This window comes from Hippocampus comes, unplaced genomic scaffold, assembly GCF_001891065.2.
Source record: "Hippocampus comes isolate QL1 unplaced genomic scaffold, H_comes_QL1_v1.1 scaffold9, whole genome shotgun sequence".
In the NCBI taxonomy this organism is placed as follows: Eukaryota; Metazoa; Chordata; class Actinopteri; order Syngnathiformes; family Syngnathidae; genus Hippocampus; species Hippocampus comes.
In genome coordinates this window covers 6,902,030-6,921,417 of record NW_017805275.1, presented here as the reverse complement: position 1 = coordinate 6,921,417, position 19,388 = coordinate 6,902,030, and the positions used below count along the sequence as shown (strand labels likewise).

The following is a 19,388-nucleotide window of genomic DNA, read 5'->3' as shown; positions in this document are numbered from 1 at the left end:
TATTTTATTTTTTTCTGTATGGTTGTTTTGCTACTAAAATTATGTTTGGGATAATTGTGTGTTTGAAAAAAGGTAATGTATGTAAAGTGATGTTCAGACAAGGTTATTTTTGTTTTTCTTTTCGTGAAATAAACAAATCTATGATTTTAACATTCAAAACTGGGTGTAAAACATTCATTAAAACGGAGGCCAAATTTGTTGTTGTTGTTTTGTGTGTGTGTGTGTGTGTGTGTGTGTGTGTGTGTGTGTGTGTGTGTGCGTGCGTGCGTGCGTGCGTGCGCGCGTGCGTGCGTGCGTGCGTGCGTGCGCGCGCGCGTGTGTGTGTGTGTGTGTGTGTGTGTGTGTGTGTGTGTGTGTGTGCGTGCGTGTGTGTGCGTGCGTGTGTTCTTTGGAACCTTTTTCTCGCTACTTTGGACGAGCAGTGGAGGGGTTGCCAGCTAATCACAGGGCACATTTTGACAAACAAACCTTTCACACTTATATTCATTCGTAAGGGCAATTTAGATTTTTCAGTGTCCCAAGAAGCATGTTTTTGGAATGTAGGAGGAAGCCGAAGAGCTCAGACAAAGCCAGCACAAGCACGAGGAAAACATTCAAACTCCACAGGGAAGGCCGGAGCCAAAAGGTGATGAAGCGGTGGTGTTGTAACCACTCAGCAACTATACTACGATACACTTGATACAATTTGACCAATTTCTTAAATAGTGCAAGCAACTACAAAATTCAAGATGAGTTCTTTATACAGATTGAAATACAGTTGAGTCCATAAATATTGAGACACCGACACGATTCTCATCATTTTGACTCGAAACACCACCACTATGGATTTGAAATGAAACCAACAAGTTGTGCATTACATGCAGGCGTTCAACTTATTTTGTACCAGGCGAAAAGTGTCGCAATTAAACAAAACGTTTTAATAATTTGTTGCAAATGCTTTACAGTTAACTACTGTCTGTTTTTTAATTCCCACACCGGTCACCTGATTTGAATGCAAATACCCATGTCGTGATCCTGTTCTTGTGTCTCCAGCAGGTGGCAGACTAGAGCCAATTGTCAGTGTGCACACTTGCCGCCAATGTTCTCATCATTGAGCCATGCATTTAAAGACTGACAAACAGCCTGCAGTTTGTCAGATTATTGTTGACCTTGTTGATGCTCTTGCTCAAGTGATTGTTTTCTAGACCTCTTGTTCTTGTCAAAGTCGATCGAGATCCTTTCGTACCTGTTTTGTTTTTTGTTTTTTTTTTTGCTCAGTACCATCGGGTTTAGTCATTTGTCTTTGTTTTTGTTTCCTGTAATCGGATTCGATACCTTTCATTGGTTTTCTTGATTACTTCTTGATAACTATTTCCTTGCCTTTTGCAAGTGCTTTTCGTTCATGTAGTTTTTCCTGGTTCATTGTTTTCTGATCATACTTTGTCGGTGCGCTTTTTGTTCTTGTAAATAAACCTTTGTGTTCCAGAGATTTGTTTGGTGTCTACGTTTGTGGGCTCCTGAAACATTATTCGGTTCGTTTCGAACTTTTACACCCTCAAGATATACCAGAAAGTCTGCATGTAAAGCACATATTGTTGGGTTCGTTCCAAATCTGTGAATCAACCCTATTGTGCAGACTAGAGTTTGTACTCGTGGGCTTCTGTTTTGCTTGATGTTATCAAGATACAATCAGTGCTGCAGAGATTGACCCAATCAGGAACACAGCTTCCAACTCCTCAATATTATATACAGAATTTGTGGAGACACTTTAAAAGACATTTGCCAGAAAAAGAAATGTGAACCTTTTGGAATTATCGGATGTATGCATTAATCATACAAATCAATATGGTCTTTAAGTCACAACAACAGTTATCTTCACGTAATATCACACAAGCAGTTGCTTGTTTCCGTGTTTTCACTGAACACAACTTGTCAAACATCACAGTGCATGGTGGAAAAAGTAAGTGAACCTTTGGATGTCATGGCTGGCTGAGCCTCCTTTTGTCAAGAAAAACCTGAACCAAACATTTATCATAGTTACACATCACAACCGCACAATGGTTTCGGACCATTTTTTTTGACATCTCTGTTTCAGTATAGCAATATTCTTGAGATGTCTGGTGTGAATCGCTCTCCTGAGTGCATTCCACTGCATCTCAATCAGGTTGAACTAAGAAATATGACTGGACCACTCCAGAAGGTGTATTTTCTTTGGTTGATTGCCTGACTCCCTGATCCCACGGGAGACGCATGTACACCCCAGCGTTTCGACTTGACCGTAGTTTTTGTAAATGCTATTTGTTGTATTAGATACTCAGACAAGTTCAGCACATAATTTCATTTGGACATAAGATCACCTGCAAACATTACAATCACTGGGGTGTAGGAATTCCACTGTGCATAATTTTTCCCTGATGAGGCTACAGGGATCTCCCTTGGCGGCCTCATCAAGGAATTCCTAAAACATAATATACTGTATGGCATACAAGCAGACTTTGGTTGTCCGTTGCTGAGACTTATCACCAGCTCATACAGAAACATAGCGATTTCAAAAGGTTAACATACTTTCCTCACAACTAAGTGTCCTGCTCTTTGCTGAAATATACAATCACGGCCTGAGCCAACGTATTACAATAACGGTACAGCACTCAAAATTATTAAACCCTCATTGTTTTATATGAATTTTAAAATGTAGAAACATAAAATGGTTTTCAAAACATACATCCCTGATGGTATCGTCTTATGCTCACTGGGGTCACGGGTGTGCTGTAGCCGATCCCACCTTCAGACAGCAGGCAGGGTACACGCAGAACTGGTCATCAGTCAATAGCAAGGCACACATTTGACAAACCACTGTGTCCTGCCACCAGAAAAAGACAAAGCAATTTAAAATGCTAAACACACAAAGCTGGCACGATTGAAAGTAAACACCAATTGAAAGTTTGCATGTTTTGCAAATAAATAGTTGTTTACAATTCGTTTAATTGATAGTGCAGTGTTACCGTCGTTCCACCGACGTTTATTTTGAAGTACAGTACTTGCGCCCGTGACATTTTGGCAAAAAAGAATGTTGAGCGAAACTGACGATCGACAAACGCATTCGTGCTCCCCTCCACATGAACAACAACAAACTATTAAAGAACACACGAAGAGATAAGCGGCGTCACTTGGTTGTAAAATTATCTGAAAGTGAAAACATTTAAGACATTGCGCGTGTCCTTTCGAAAATGATCATTTGCAAGTAAATTGGGAGTTGTGACACCACATTTTAAAAACAGTTAACTACTCTATCGTAAAACCACAGTTTGGCTTTCCCTTGCTGCTGATACGAACATATATCATTTTGCAAGTCCAACATTTTTTTTTTTTTTGTCAGGAGTATCCAAAGTCCGAGTGGACTGGAACGCAGCATTTGTCGTTGACGCCCTCCTGTGTGACGTCATCACCGTTAGCCGTAAGTGAAAGCGTGCGCGCGGCACTGAGAGGAAAAGAGTCGCACGCGTGATGTGTTGGACTAGAGGTGGCTAGCTGGTCAATATTGTGCCTCGGTAAGAGTAGCCAGACAAGTGTTGATCATTTGATTCCGCTGACCTATTTTGTTTGCATTACTAATACAAACTTTGCCATCGCCTGCTTAGACGACTCGACGCCCTGGACCGCAACAAAATGCCAAACATCAAAATATTCAGCGGTAGCTCACACCCAGACCTGTCTCAAAAGATAGCCGACCGCCTCGGTCTGGAGCTGGGGAAGGTGGTCACCAAAAAATTTAGCAACCAAGAAACATGGTGAGTGTATCGTCGCAGCTGTTCTATTTTACGATCACCAATTTGCAATGAACTTGCTAGCTAACTGCGCCAATGTAGCCTAGCTAACGTGATATCGCCAAGAAATTACCGCGCATGTGTCGATTGGAGCTTTGTTCGTTTCGTCTCTCCTGCTACTGAAATGCTTGAGCATTTATTCGCTATTTCGGAGATCCGGTTTAAGGCCCATGTACTAGTGCACTCGTTAGCCTCACTAGTAAACCAATTCTGAGTACTAGTAGAGCGAGTCTGTCCCTAGTTACTAGTTCAGTTTTCCCCTACTAGGGCCACTTTTGGCCTACTAATGCAACCTTAAAATAGATTAAAACATGCTTATGGTCCATGTACTCGTACACCCTGTCCTAATTAGTAGGAACTTTGCACTTGTTGACAATTGCATGCTACTAGTACTGTTAGTGAGATTGTAACATTATACATTTAGCACTTAAGTAGTAGCAATAATAACACAGGCATAGTTTTGCCATACTAGTTACATGTAACTGTCTGACTAGTGCGCAGACATATCAAGCAGCAGTGAAAAAAATCCCGAACTAGTCATAAATACTCATTTTTACCAGTCCGCTGCATTGTGTAACTAGTGAGGACAAAGAGTCTATTTGCTTATTAAGCTTGATATCAAATAACTGCTCAAGTAGTTTTCCAGTAAGAACAAGTGGACCCTCCACGGTTTGTCTCAGCAAATGTGACGCCTACCTATTGTTTATTCTGCCTCCTGCTACTGTGTGTTTGCTTAGCTCTCTGCTGCTAAGTGATGTTTGTCTTGTCACCTCTGTGAATTCCCCCCCTCCTGCCACAGCGTGGAGATAGGCGAGAGTGTACGAGGTGAAGATGTCTACATCGTCCAGAGTGGCTGCGGGGAGATCAACGACAACTTGATGGAGCTACTCATCATGATCAACGCCTGCAAGATTGCATCTGCCTCCAGAGTGACTGCCGTCATCCCTTGCTTTCCTTACGCCCGCCAGGACAAGAAGGACAAGGTGGGGGTGAGGGACATCTGTCTAATTTTCTCCGTCATGCTGTTTGCCATCCGACGTCATGACAAGAACCCGCTGGCCATGTCCATGCACTCAATGCTGCTTTTCGGTTTGTTTGGATTTTTTGTTGCTATCTTCTCTCTCCCCTGCTTTGGTTGCAAGCCTCTTTCATATTGCACAACCCATTGCTTGTGATTGTGAAACTTTCATGTTTAAAGATCTGTTATATCATATGTTGTGTACAATAAATAACATGAGCTTTTCACAGGGTGTACCCCCCCCCCAAAAATGTAGCATGTTGTAGTCAGATCCAGCCAATTATCACACAAATTAAAATTTAATGAGATGTGAAGAAAAGAACATGTTATTTCAATATTTTCTTTCTTTTTATTTTGAGGGTGAAACATGACATTCCAGAGCACAGAAAATACATTTTGAAAATATGTACCCTGTGTTGAAATCAAGTTAATTATAGTTAACAAAAAACGAATCGCTAAAACATGAAGAAAAAAAATCGCTATTTAGAAAACCTAAATTACCTTTATAAGACTAATAGTAAGTATAGCAAAGATGTCCTTTGTTTTTGTATTAATTTCATACATGACCGTCCGTTTTTTTATTTTGAGTCTGCAGAAGGTACCACTGTTAAGCCAGCAGTTGTGTACGAGTTGTCGTTTACTTTCTGCACAAGACTTTTTTTTTTTAATCTTGCACTGTACAAATAGGCCGTTTGGATAAAATATGAATATAAAATATAAAGCTAACTGAATTTAAGTGTAATGAAAAATCCAGAACCATTTAACCCTGGTTGGAATTTGCTAAAACAAAAGTCGTGCAGTGTGCATTTTTGAGGAAACTATAAAAATACTCTAACTGGAAAGCAGATTTGAACATGGCACAAAAAAATCAAAGTGGCAGGAATATTGAGCATTTGTTAAGCTTTGAGAAATTGGTTATAAAATATATCTGTTTGAATTGTGACAGATATAGTGCAAGTCTTTTTAATTTAGTTTTCTTAGGACATGTAACCACTCAGATATTGATATTCATGTCCTTTTTTGGGGGGGGAGCACCCACTGGTTCTCTCACTTTACCAGCTGTGATTGCTCATATTTGACATGCACTTAATTTTTGCACCGAACTGATGTCGTAGTTGTGGTTTAAATGTATTTTTTTTTCATCCAGATTATTAAATTGATACATCACAAATGCTTCATATTATTCGGAAGTGGAAATGTGAAGAGATGCAGTTCTCAGTTCAGTGCTATTTTTTGGCCTAAAGTCATGCTTGGCACTCATCTTTTTGCTTGTGACTAAACAGATCCGTTTTCATTGCAGAGCCGCGCTCCCATCTCTGCCAAGTTGGTGGCCAACATGCTGTCCGTGTCAGGCGCTGACCACATCATCACGATGGACCTGCACGCCTCGCAAATACAGGTGAACGTTTGAACACCACATTAAGGGTTTGGATCTTTTCCGGGCTCATGCCAGCAAGTGTATTCGTTCTTCTCAGTTTAGTCGCTTCCGAATACAGCTGGAATTACTGTCTTGGTGGTGAGATACCTAGCTCCATTAGGGCACATTCACTCTGGGCCAGTTATGGCCTTCAAACACTTGGGAGTGGAGGATTTTGATCGTCAACAGCCTGTAGTCGGGTACGGGCTGTCGATTCCAAATCATCCGGTTTGGACACCCTCACACTCAACATACAATCCAGACTTTTGGTTTCAACCATGCTTGAGCACAATGCAGACTTCCTGTTATGAGTGCCTCCTCGCATCGACATCAGTGTAACCGGACCTCTTCATTTCCAGTATGATGATGAACTGCCCTTGTCTTTCAGGGATTCTTTGACATCCCCGTTGACAACCTCTATGCGGAGCCTGCCGTGTTAAAGTGGATTAAAGAAAACATACCTGAGTGGAAGAACTGTACCATTGTGTCACCAGATGCTGGAGGAGCAAAGAGGTGAACTGAGGCCTTTGGCATTTCAGTCTTGTCATTTAGCCTCTGTAATTTCTACCTAAGTGAAAACTTTGGCTGAGATGGCCAAATATCTTCTCTGCTCTCTAGCTGCAACTCGGCTGCTTTCCATTCTCTTTGCAGGGTCACCTCCATCGCTGACCGGTTAAATGTGGACTTTGCTCTCATTCATAAAGAGCGGAAAAAGGCAAACGAGGTTGACCGCATGGTTCTTGTCGGTGACGTGACGGCTCGAGTCGCCATCCTTGTAGATGACATGGCCGACACCTGTGGGACCATTTGCCATGCTGCCGACAAGTAAGCCTCCTGGATGGTGATCGTGATACAGTTCATCTCAGGCTCTGACCACCTATTGAAAGCTGCTTGAGCATTTATCAAAGTTCCTTGTCAGTGAGCTTCAGGTCCATTTCTAGTACCATCTTTGTCAACACTAGTAATATAATTCATTGCATGTGTAGACTGACTACGGCATTAGTAGTTATAAAAGATATGAGCATTTCGGGCTACAGCTAAGGAATTCTTTCAATAATTGATTCATCTGTCTTTTATTATATGAATGAGTGATACATCCATGCGTGTGTATTTCATCCCTTTGATGCAAAAATTAGAGGCCAAATCTGACGTCAGTCACTCTTTTCTGAAATGAACTACATTAATTCATTCATTCAAGTCCAATCAAGGCTCAATGTCTTCTATGTCGTTTTAGGCTGATTTCTGCCGGTGCCACCAAAGTATACGCCATCCTGACGCACGGCATCTTCTCTGGACCTGCAATCTCTCGCATCAATAATGCCTGCTTCGAAGCAGTTGTGGTCACGAACACAATACCCCAGGAGGAGAAAATGAGGCATTGTCCCAAAATACAGGTAAGCCGGTGTCTGTCTTAAGTGCGGTGTTTGTCCAATTTTTTTCTGTCGTGCCCACTGTCGGAGGAATAATTTCCAACAGCATAGCCAAACTAACTGATCATGTATCGATGAGTTTCTTTAAAAAAAAAAAAAGTACAAATCCAAGCGTAGATTTTTATTCATCCATGTTCTGTAGTGCTTTTGTCCTCATTAGAGTCACAGGTGAGCTGCAGCCCGCCCCGGCTGACATTGTTGATTATCCATTATCACACCTATCTCAAAAAAAGTATCCTACTAAAAATATTCAATGTTGTCATCTTCCAGGTTATCGACATCTCCATGATCCTCGCGGAAGCCATTCGGAGAACCCACAATGGCGAGTCTGTGTCGTACCTATTCAGCCACGTGCCCTTGTAACGGTGTCTACTGTTAGGCCAATATAAAAAAAAGAGGCATACGCCCCAAACACAACCAATAGAGAAGTTCCCTTTGACTGGGGATGGAAAGAACTATCATGTCTGTTACACACATCCTATGTATGCACCAAGTAGACCATATTTATTGAGCTTGAATGAAACCGTTTGACCAGAGAAGACCATCAAGTGTAATTTTCTGGTTGTAACATGGCAAAATGTGAAAAACCTCAAGGAGTAGAAATTCTCTTTCAAGGCACCATTTGTGGTGTTTTTTTTTTTTTCTTCAACTTTTCAGGTACACCATTTGAGGGGTTGGCCAACGAGGTCACATTTTGAAGATGTTACTCTGCAGGTAGAAATGGTACACAGACAGGTGCATCTCAATGCAAATGTGATTATTCAGTAGTTCAATTCAAAAAGGGAAACTCGTAGATTAAAGGCAATGAATTTTTTGTTTCCCTTTTTAGTATGATATTTTACCGTGACTGAAAACCGTCCATCCATTTACTAATGCGCGTATCCTCACAAGGGTGCATGCTGGAGCCTATCGCGGCTGTTTTCGGGCAGTTAGCAGTGTACTCCCTGAACTGGTTGCCAGCAAGTCGCAGGTTATTACACCAAACAATCTAAATGATATTGAATACAGGCATCAGATGGCCTTTTGCAATGTGCTAAATCGATGTGGATATAGTTTAATTATGGATTTGACTTTCTGAGTTGAACTACAAAAATAATTTTCAATGGCATTCTAATTTATGGAGTTGCACCTGGACAGTCAGTGCTCCTGTTTTTTCTCGCTTTTTATTTTGGAGAGATTTTATATTTTAATTCCAAACTCTACCATTTACATTTTGTGTTGGTGCCATGTATTCAAGAAGGTTTTTAATAAAGCTGCATGGAATATTTTTTTTTCTTTTTTCCGAGCATTTATAAAGCACAGACATGTGCCAAATGGACTAAAAACCAACATAATCATCTGAGTTTGTTCAATGTGCCCATTTTTTGTTTTGCTTTTCCATAGTAAATATAGGTATTCATTTTACTGCATTGATGATTGTACCCCAAATACCGTCCATTTGGAAGATTTTCTTTACCCCCCATGTCCTATTCTCAATGACAATATTTGTCTGGGTTACTGCATTCGTGTCCACATGTTTGGTTACATTTTAAATAAAAACGATAATGACTATTTGTATTTGTAGAGTGTCCTCATTTGTGTACGTTTTGATTAAACCTCTTCAATTACTGTAAAGAAATGTTTGTCAACTACTGACACGAATATAATCAGCAATTGTTTGGATGTACTTTATTGCAATGTACTGTATTGTGAAAACAACCCTCGAGGAAAGCATCCACGCGTGTAGACAAAGTCCTCGAATCATCGGAAAACATGGTTTTGTTTCGTGGGTCGTGTATCCTCAAATCTGAAACGCCCATGGTCCATCTTTGATTGACAGAAATAATCGGCCAATCCCTGACGACATGACGTATGGCTCTCGACCTATGGTTATTCTAAAGAGGGCGGGACCATAATTGCTAAGCGCACCGGATCCTGTTATGTGTACGCGCCTACTGGTATCTAGTCCTGAAGAACGGTGACCACTCTGAATAAAATAACTTACTGTGGGCTAAAATCGAACATGCTTTCACCATGTGAAGCATGCTAATTAATTTCCGTGTTTTCTCGCATTTTTCAAGTTGAAGTAGAGAAGTCAATGGTGCTGCTATTGTGGTTTATATGCTCCGTGTTTGTTGGATCACCACATTTAGAAGAGTAGGTACAATTTTCGCTTCAATTTTATGGTTCGGTTTGAAAGTTTATTGACATTTTTTGAATGACATTTTCGTATATTAGTATAGCTGTCAGGGTGAGGCAGTTGAAATTAATTTGTGATGTCATTTTTCAGCTGAAGGATGGCAGGAAGTTCCAAGCCTGCACAAGATAAAGAACGCCTGAGGGACTCAATGACACGTTTCCACAGCTACCTCCATGGTGGGACATCAAGCTTGTTGTCCACGCTTATTGTCTTCCCGGTTTACAAGACTGTTTTCCGCCAACAAATCCACAACATCCAGGTTCACCGGGCCGTAAAACAGCTCCACAAAGAAGGCCTTGTGAAGCTCTACAGGGGGGTGACCCCACCATTAGTGATGAGGACACTTAGTGGCACACTGCTCTTTGGACTGCAGGACACCTTCCTCCGCCTGCTCTCCTTGCCCTCCCTCAGCATCATCCCCTCCTCTCTGCATCCTGGTGTAGCGGGCCTCGGTGTGGGAATGGTGGAGGCACTGGTATTTACACCGTTTGAGCGTGTTCAAAATGTGTTGCAGAGTGGCCACAATGACCGCCAGCTCCCAACTTTAAAGAGTGTTCTTGTTAAGCTAAAGGCGCAAAAGCTGTCCTCTGGCTACTACCGGGCCTTCCTGCCCGTCACGGCTCGCAATGCCCTAGGCAGCTCCCTTTACTTTGGTTTGAAGGGGCCCTTGAGTGCTGCTGTAGCTGGACAGGGGCTTTCTCCATTGGTGTCTTCTTTCATTTCTGGGACTGTGGCTTCCATGGCAATCAGCCTCAGCCTGTACCCGCTGTCTGTGCTCGTGGCCAACATGCAGGTGGAAGTGCAGACAGAGGTGAAAGGGGTGATGGCCTGCTGGAGGATGCTGTGGAACTCAAGGCAGAGGAGTGTCCTGTTACTGTATCGAGGTGGTGCTCTGGTTATTCTGAGATCGTGTATCACCTGGGGAATCACCACAGCCATCTATGACAGGCAGCAAAAAAGCTCAGGCTGAGCAGATGTTACTATAAATATAACAGAAATTCAATATATCCCACTCCACAGTTTCTGGATTTATCCAAACTTCAATAATTGACTAAAGTCAAAGAGGTAAATTGTCATTTCAATCACCCTGTGACAGAAAATCCAATAAATTTGACATTCAAACAAGGGTATAGCTAATATACATAGAACAGAGTTCACCAACTCCAGTCCTCTAAGGCAGTGATTCCCAAACAGTGTGCTGTGGCACATTAGTGTGCCATGAGAGCTCTAACAATGTGCCGTGGTAACTTCAAATTTATTGGTGAGAAAATTATTTATGAATAACAAATAATGTATCTTTGTCCCTCTATCGATGCCAGAATTTATAGTGTCAGAAAGAACAGATCAATTATCTTCTATTAGATGGCAATAAGTAGGAAAATGACATATGTATCCTCTTTTTGGGACAATTTTGTTTGGTAGTGTGCCGTGCATTTTTTTTTTTTTTTTTTTTTTTACTTTAAAAAAATGCGCTTTGGTTCAATCACGGTTGGGAATGACTGCTCTACGGCCCCTATCCTGCATGTGTTATATGTCTCCCTTCTCCATCACTTCATTTAAATGATCAGGATTGTTATAAGGCTTCTGCAGAGCTTGCTGATGATCTGATCATTTGAATCAGGTGTGTTGGAACAGGGAGACTTGGAAAACATGCAGGACAGTGACCCTCCAGGACCTGAGTTTGACACCTATGTTCTAAGCCAAGTAGCCACTTTATCTAAAAACATCCTTTTTGAAACTTTGCAATGGCCAAGTGCTGTTGATAAATTGTCAGATTTTGTCTTAGTCTCATGATGTCAATGTGAACAGCATGATGAAGAGGACTGGGTTGCAAATTAACAGGGAAGGTCGAACAGATGGGCATGTCCATTGAACATTTTAAAGATTTTTAAATTGAATTAATCTGTCAGGGTGAAAGTGCACTTCAGGTTCATCCTAAAATTTCACCTGAAAGCTGCATATCCCTAACTTTGTGAATCATGTATGTGCTACATTAATATAGCAGTAAATCGTGAATCAGAAAAAAGGAAAATAGGAAGGCAAATGGTGAGAAAAATAACTGTTATTTCTTTGTTTACTTCACCGTTGCAGGTTGGGCAAGTAGTTATTGCACTAGAAATATTTGCTAGTGATGCTCATGTGCCTTGCATTTCTACTGTACATTTGTAAAATGACTCAAGAATTACAACAACTGGATGATATGCTGTTTTTATTTAGGAGACAAAAAAAGGGACAGGTTCATGTTCAATGTGTCTCGTTACGGATATAGATGTGATGCAGATGTTAAAATTGATTAAAATAGTAGTGGGTGAATCCACACACAGTTGTATTATTTGAATGTACATTAAATTATATCACTCATCAAATTCCCAACACTCATGAAAGCCTTAATTATGGTATGGCGTGTGTGTGTGTGTGTGTGTGTGTGTGTGTGTGTGTGTGTGTGTGTGTGTGTGTGTGTGTGTGTGTGTGTGTGTAAATGGATGCAGAATAATATCCAAAACAACTTGAAATGGTAAACGAGTGCAGTTGTTGTTTTGTGTTTTATTTTTTAAAAACTTTTTGGGCTATAAAATATTTTTGTTTGTTGCTTTTAATGGTGGCTTCTGTTTTCTATATAAAAGAATCATTAATGTTTTGTCATGCTCTTACAAAGTGGTTTCTGTTTTACTTATGTGTGCCATGTCATATTTAGTTCTCTAGGTGGCACTATATCCCAAATAATCACCAAGATCTTGATCCTCGGAACATTTGAAGCTCGCTGAGTTCACTGCCAGTACACAGAGAGTTCACTCCTCACTAGCAAGTTCAGGCAGGAGCAAAGAATTTGTGCTTTCCAATGCAGGATGGGAAGCCATACCCATCGCCCAAGGGCCCGCCTTTAATATTTACATCACGTCCAATTGAAGTTTGCTGTGAGGTTTGGGAGCCAATAGGAGCCAAAGGCATAGGTGTGATTTCTCAGCACAGGATTTTGGGGCGTGTTACGGCTAGTTAATAATCTGTTTGCTTAACTCGATTCCCGCATATTCTTCCTACCTGCAGAACACCTTGAGTGCGACACGACTCTAGAGCAGGTAAAATTATTGACTATGTTTAGCTGCATATGGATCGAAAGTTGTTGTGCAACTTTGTGTGGTTATTCTCATAGCTGCACAATTTAATTCAAACCGGAAGTTATTTTGTTTGTTTAATGCCTGATGTAAACTGGTCTTACTTTTTACATCTGTTTTATCTCCATTTCTGATTTTTAACGTGCAAACGTCAACGTCTATAACGCAGTGTATTTGAACGGCAACAGGCTAGCGTTCGTGTTCTGAAATGCGTGTTGTTCCTTGTCCCCGGGAGAGTTACGTAACTTCAGGGTTCGCTTCAGCACAGGCATTTTAATGGGATTGGCTTGTGTACCTGTTTGGGCATGAAGCGTCGACCACACCCTTTGTGGCGAACACACAATTAGATTACGCGTTTAGTGAGCGATGGTTGAACAATATACAAGCGATTACTTGAAATGTGTGATATTCTTTACTTTGCTTTGAAAAAGCTGGCAGAATGTGCGACGCAAACGTCAAAACTGAAGTGAAGCAGTTTGATAAAACTACTCTGCGAAAGACTGAAACAGAAGAGAAGAGCAAACTTCCAACTCAAACTGGTAGGTGGGCTTTTTAGGACAATGATTGGCCATTTAGAAATGATCACCCTTGGCTGCCAAACAATTAGTAGCACCTGCAGACTGGATCAAGCACCAACTGTGCGTACACGCCCAATTCCTGTTGACTTTTCAATATGAGGTGCACTGTGAGTGCCGGAATGAAAGCTTGCATTGTACTCAAAATGATAATTGATTTGCATGTAGGTTCAAAAGAACATAATACAGACCCGCATTTCAATATTAATCATTTGACTCTTGATGGATGTTTATTTTGAACCTCTGGGTTGTCTCCTGTGTGCTATGGATAAGTGCAAATGCCTCTAGTTCAACACTTAGCTGTTAGTCTGCATACACAAACATCTGAAAAGTATTTTTCCATATTTAGTTATCTTAGGGCTTTATTCCAAAAAATGAATTTGAAAAAAAAAAATCCCCCAAATACCACACCCCATCAAGACAACTGCAAGGTGTGGAGCTTGTTGCAATTGTATTTAAAATGGGGGTGGGGGGGGGATCACATGTAGACATTGGTATAAACAGCCTTTTCTCAATGCACTTGTTGGGGAATGGTAGTTAGCTTTTTCACATTTTTTAAAACATATCCTTTACTTGACAAATACACCATAGATAAAACAGAACTCAAACAAAGCAGGGCTACTCAAGAATGTTTGCAGATTTGTCCTGATACCAGTTTACAACAATTTTATGGCAATGTGCTGAAGCTGATCCTGTTGCAAGATGAATCAGGCCCCCAGTCTGGGGTCACGAGCGCTCTGGTGCAGATTTTCATTCAAGATGTTTTCTCAATTTATCTTTCACTGACTTGTTCCAATCACTGAAAAACATCTCCCTACTATGATGCTGCCACCGCCATGCTTCACTGTAGTGATTTGGGGTTTTTTTCCCTTTTAAATTACAATCATTTAGGAACTGGCATTCACACTGATTAAGAATTCAATCTATGTCTCATCAGTACCTGATAATTTTGTCTCAGTTGCCTATAGCTGGGCTGCAATGTGCCTTTTACTAAAGAGTGGCTTCCATTTGGCCAATCCGACACACGCCTTCTTGGTGGATTGCTGTAGATCTGCCAGTGTGTTTTTGGTTACCTCCTTGACTCAGGCCCTTCTATCCCAGTTGCTCAATTTAAATGGGTAGCCAGTTTCATCCATTGATCCTCCTCTGCTAATCCATGTCTCAGCTTTGTTGAGAAATTGTGTTCATAAAGAAGCTAAATTACCTGGAGGTGTGCCGGGTTGTTTGTCTACGAGACCATATATACACTTGAATGGCTGGCAATAGGGTATGCCATGCGCGCACCTGCCCGCCCCCACCCCATTTTTGATTTAATTTTAACTTTGGTCATTCCAGTGGTACTGTACCTGGATAGTATTTGTTGAGGTTGGCCTTGATGCAAAAAGGTCGGGAACCACTGTTCTTCACCACAACTATTTATTGACAACACCTTTGCTGGTGCACTGCCATTTTGTCTCAATTTCTCCAAGACGCCATCAATTGATAAACAACTGCAGACAATTCACAGAATTACCAATAATCAATGATTGTTGTGCCCATCTCAAATTGCAACGGTGGTGCCAAAGAGGAAAAGTGAACCATCTATCAATCCATTCATTCATTTTCTATTGTGCTCGTCCACATTTGTGTTGCAGCTGAGCTGGCGCCGATCCCAACTGGCATTTGGTGTATACCTTAGACTGGTTGTTAGCCAATTGTGGGGCAGATGTTGACAATTTTCACACGTACTGTATGGACAATTTAAAGTCTAAGATGCTTGCTTTTGGAGTGTGGGAGTAAGTTAAATTAACTTTTCACAGCGACCTCTACTGAAAATTCACAAAGCCCAGGGAGACCATGCAAACTCCGCACAGAAAGCCTGGACCTGAGATTTCGAACCCAGACCTTCATACATGTGAAGCAGGTGTGCAAACCGCTCGAACACCGTTCTGTAAAATCAATCACATTCTGCTTTTGGCTTTTTTGTTGTGGTTTTGCATTAATGAAACAATTGAGGAACACTTTGTGTTTCATTGCGTCATTTGAGCCGACCTGACCTGCACCTCACACCTAAAAAGTGACTAATCCGGCTTCCGGGCCTTTGATTTCCATGTTAATGCCACAATGCTAAAAAAAAATAAATAAAATAAAAAAAGAAAAACACCCCATACAACTGGAGCCTGCAGGTGTTGGCACAAGCGTTCTCACATTATTGTCTGTGAGTGTGTGTGAGAAAAGAAGAATTTGAGCATGCTTTGAAACAGGGATTAATCCATGACTGTGTCTATAATCAGTGCACAGCTAAACCACTCAACATTATTTCGGGGCTAAATTCGTACCGCCCCCACCCCATTAAAAAAAAAAAAAAAAAAAGCTACGCAAACATGATGCACCTGACCTCAAGTATGAGTTTCATGACAGAGGCTGACAATACTTATGTTCATGTGATTTCTTAGTTTTGGATTTGTTCATAAATTTGCAAAAATCTAAATGGGAACAAATTTTCTTTGTGGTTTTGTAGATAAAAATATTCAATCACTTTTCAAATTAAGTTGTAACACAAAATGTGGGAAATGCTCCTTTGGGGATGGATTGGATCGTATAACTTCCCTCCACCCCCTGTCTGTATTTTATCATCAGTTCTTTGTTTCTGTTTCTCTTCTGTTTGACGTTTTTGTTTTTTGTTTTTTAGAGATTGAGCAGGAAAAGAAAATTAACGAACAGGAACGTAAGTGGACCATCGCTTCCTGAAGCTTGACTTCTTCTCTTCTTCTAAATGTCATTCCTTTCCATCTCCTTCATTTGCCAGCACAAATTGATCAAACTATTACTGCACTATATCAGCACCTTAAAGCCAGGTCATGTATTTTAGTTAGAAACAAACAGAATAAGGAAAGTTTTGCTTTGTAGAAAGTGCTCTATAAATACAGTTGAGTTGTAGAGTTTAAGATTTTAAATTGGGCCTGACCAATTTAAACAGATCATAGTCACTCTTTGAAAATTCACGGGGTTTTTTTCCTCCAGATTTGAGCTGATTGTGGTGATTTTTTTGTTTGTTTTTCATGGAATATAAACCTCCCCCTCCAAAGAAAATCAATCAAAACAATGGCAGATATTTTAAAATGTTTCTCTTTGTGAAGTAAAATAAATACTACGGGAAAAAGTATTGTGAAACAGTCAAATGTTTGGCCTGTAATTCATATTTTAACAGTTGTAAGCTTTAACAGGCCCCCCCAAAAATTCTATTATTCGTTTTATTCATTGAAACAAAAAAAAAATCCACACCGGTCAAGCCCTAATTTTAACATTAATAATGATGGTACAGTATTCTGCAAGAATACATTTTTTTGGTCTTTGAGTAGTGCCCATTAGAAAATGTTGTGGAGAATAGCATAGAAAGTGATATTTTTCTTACACTTCAGATCAATGTCCACACCGAGATGCTTGTTTCCATTTCATTTGACACGATGTTGCGACAAACATCAAGTTTAAGTGCAAAAAGGATTTGTAAGGAAAATAAATATTTTGAGAACAGGCATACTTGTCAGTTACAGGTCCAACTGTGCAAAAACCATCATAGTTTGCTGACGCACCAGTTTACACAAGATGATCATTTTCTTTTCAAACAGCCGGCAGAATGGTCAACGACGAAGTGACCAGATTTAACATGAAAAAGCTCCGTAAGACTAAAACGGAGGAGAAGAACACACTTCCGACTAAAGAGGGTAAGTGGTAACGTTTGAGTGCAATTCCATTTGCAAGTCGTCAGTAGTGCAACATTTCCTGTCCAACTATATTTAGGTCGCCGTGTCTGTAGATACACACCCAGTGGGAAAACGATTCTTCCAGTGCACTTATTATTGTGAAACCGCTGCGACAACGAATAAATTATGACTTACCCAACTGTTTATTGTCAGTTTGGGATGGTCACATCAAAGTACACTTGACTTTATGCTTTTAATTGCTGGGGCCGATGGCGCAATAGGATACAACCCTTTTTTTTTCTCCTTGAAGGGAGTGGACGGTGGGAGTGGATTCTAAACATAACTTTTACACACACTATGGGCACAGTATGAGGCAAATGTATGATATTTTGAAATTAGTATTGATAGGTTTATTGCCAATATTAGGGATGGCAAGGTGTCAGCTGACAGCCCTTGTGACCATGTTTAACCAGTGGTGTAGTGGGGATTTTTTTTAAGTGTGTGTACGCGATTCTGGGATGTTCTATAGATACATACAGAACATCAATCATAGGCTACAACACCAGTTGAACTAACGTTAAATTTAATGTTTTACTACTCCAAAATAATCACAGGCCAACGTTATTAAGCATAACTCGCATTAGAACAATGATCAACAAACATTTCAATAAAAATTGAATGTGGCGTCGGGAGAAGTGGGTGGACGGCATACCCCCGCGTACCACGCCCACTCCACCCCTGTGTATAACCCACTTATGCGACTGTCAGTATTGTATCAATTCTTTATTTCTGGTTGTCTCTCGTTTTGATATTTTTTTCAGAGATTGAAACGGAGAAGAAAATAAACAAAGAGGAACGTAAGTGAATCACCGCTTCCTCCAGCTTGGCTTCATCTTCCATTCATCCCGTCTTCGTGTGCCAACATCAGTTGATCAAGAACTATTATTGTATTTCTGCCTACTAAAAGTCAGGCCGTACATTTCATTGCCATTTTTTGAATGTTTCTATTTTATATTTGCCTTTTATGGTTGTACAATATTGAATCCAAATTTTAGTCGTGACAGACAGTATCCTTAGTGCTGAATTCCAAACTCAGAACGTAACCAAATACAGTACTGTGGATTATTATAGCAAACCAACTCATAAGCAATATAAATCTAGTACAACTTTTAAGATTTAAAAAGGAAATTTGAAATTGGGAAACATGAAAAGGAGGATGTAAACAATGATATTGAACCTCTTGTCGATTTCTTGCCCGGTTTATCAGTTGTATACACATGCCAATACATAACCGTTGTACTTACTAATAGATTTAAAATGTAAACCCAATTGAAATTTTTTCACGGAGTTTAGAAATGAACAAGGTACAAAGTTTTGTAGAGTTTAAGAAAGATTTTTCAATTAAAAAAAAATAAAAATAATGGTCGTGTTCTGCAAAAGTACCTTTTTTGTCTTTGATTAGTGGCATTCAGAAAATGGAAAATATCACAGACGTGCTATTTTTTTAACTGCACAGATCAGTGTCAACACTGGCCTGCTTTGTTTCCATTTAATTTGACATGTTCTGACAAACTTCAAGTTTATGAAGTGCAAAAAAGGACGTGCAAGGAAAATAAATGCTCATACTTTCAAACCGGGCGTATTTTGTGCCAAAGCACTTGTGTAGTAGTTTGTTGAAGGCATCACTTTACACAATAACGTGATACATTTTCTTTTTCAACAGCTGGCAGAATGGTCAACGACGAAGTGACAAGATTTAACGTGAACAAGCTGCGGAAGACTGTAACAACAGAGAAGTACCTACTTCCATCGAAAGAGGGTAGGTGGTAAATTAGGAATACAATTCCATTCGATTTCCTCATCAGTGCGACTCCCCCCCAATCATACACACCAAACGAGAGAAGAACTCTTCCAGGTCATCTATTGTGAAGCATCATCGTGCACTATGTGCCTTCATGAGGGCCTCATTGTACGCAACGTGAATTTGATGCAGCATATGCCTCTTTTTCTCTCGTTGTTTTTGTAACATCAATTCCTTGTTTCTATTTGTCTCCCTTTGCATTTTTATTTTATTTTTTAAGATCTTGATGCGGAAAAGAAACTGCCCAAAGGCGGATGTAAATGACCTACTCGTTACTCAAGCTTGGCTTCTTCTCCCCTTCGTCCATAT

General features: G+C 40.3%; 2 protein-coding genes across 5 annotated transcripts; both read left to right on the top strand.

Annotated features, from left to right (window-relative positions):
- The first annotated feature begins 3,394 nt into the window (after positions 1–3,394).
- Positions 3,395–9,215, top strand: prps1b (phosphoribosyl pyrophosphate synthetase 1B). 4 transcript variants are annotated; one of them, XM_019869849.1, is made up of 8 exons: positions 3,395–3,527; positions 3,618–3,767; positions 4,603–4,786; positions 6,122–6,220; positions 6,627–6,751; positions 6,890–7,063; positions 7,473–7,632; positions 7,939–9,215. In XM_019869849.1, exons 2-8 carry the CDS (start codon positions 3,646–3,648, stop codon positions 8,029–8,031), a joined length of 957 nt encoding a protein of 318 aa, XP_019725408.1. In that variant the 5' UTR covers positions 3,395–3,527; positions 3,618–3,645; the 3' UTR covers positions 8,032–9,215. The 4 variants fall into 4 exon arrangements, with proteins under 4 accessions (XP_019725408.1, XP_019725406.1, XP_019725407.1 ...); XM_019869847.1 differs by having other exon boundaries at positions 4,603–4,792; XM_019869848.1 differs by having other exon boundaries at positions 3,420–3,767; positions 4,603–4,792.
- Positions 9,216–9,322: 107 nt separating this feature from the next.
- Positions 9,323–11,469, top strand: LOC109515825 (solute carrier family 25 member 53). The gene is made up of 2 exons (XM_019869851.1): positions 9,323–9,804; positions 9,938–11,469. The coding sequence occupies exon 2, from the start codon at positions 9,945–9,947 to the stop codon at positions 10,815–10,817; it is 873 nt and encodes a 290-aa protein (XP_019725410.1). The 5' UTR covers positions 9,323–9,804; positions 9,938–9,944; the 3' UTR covers positions 10,818–11,469.
- Positions 11,470–19,388: the final 7,919 nt, after the last annotated feature.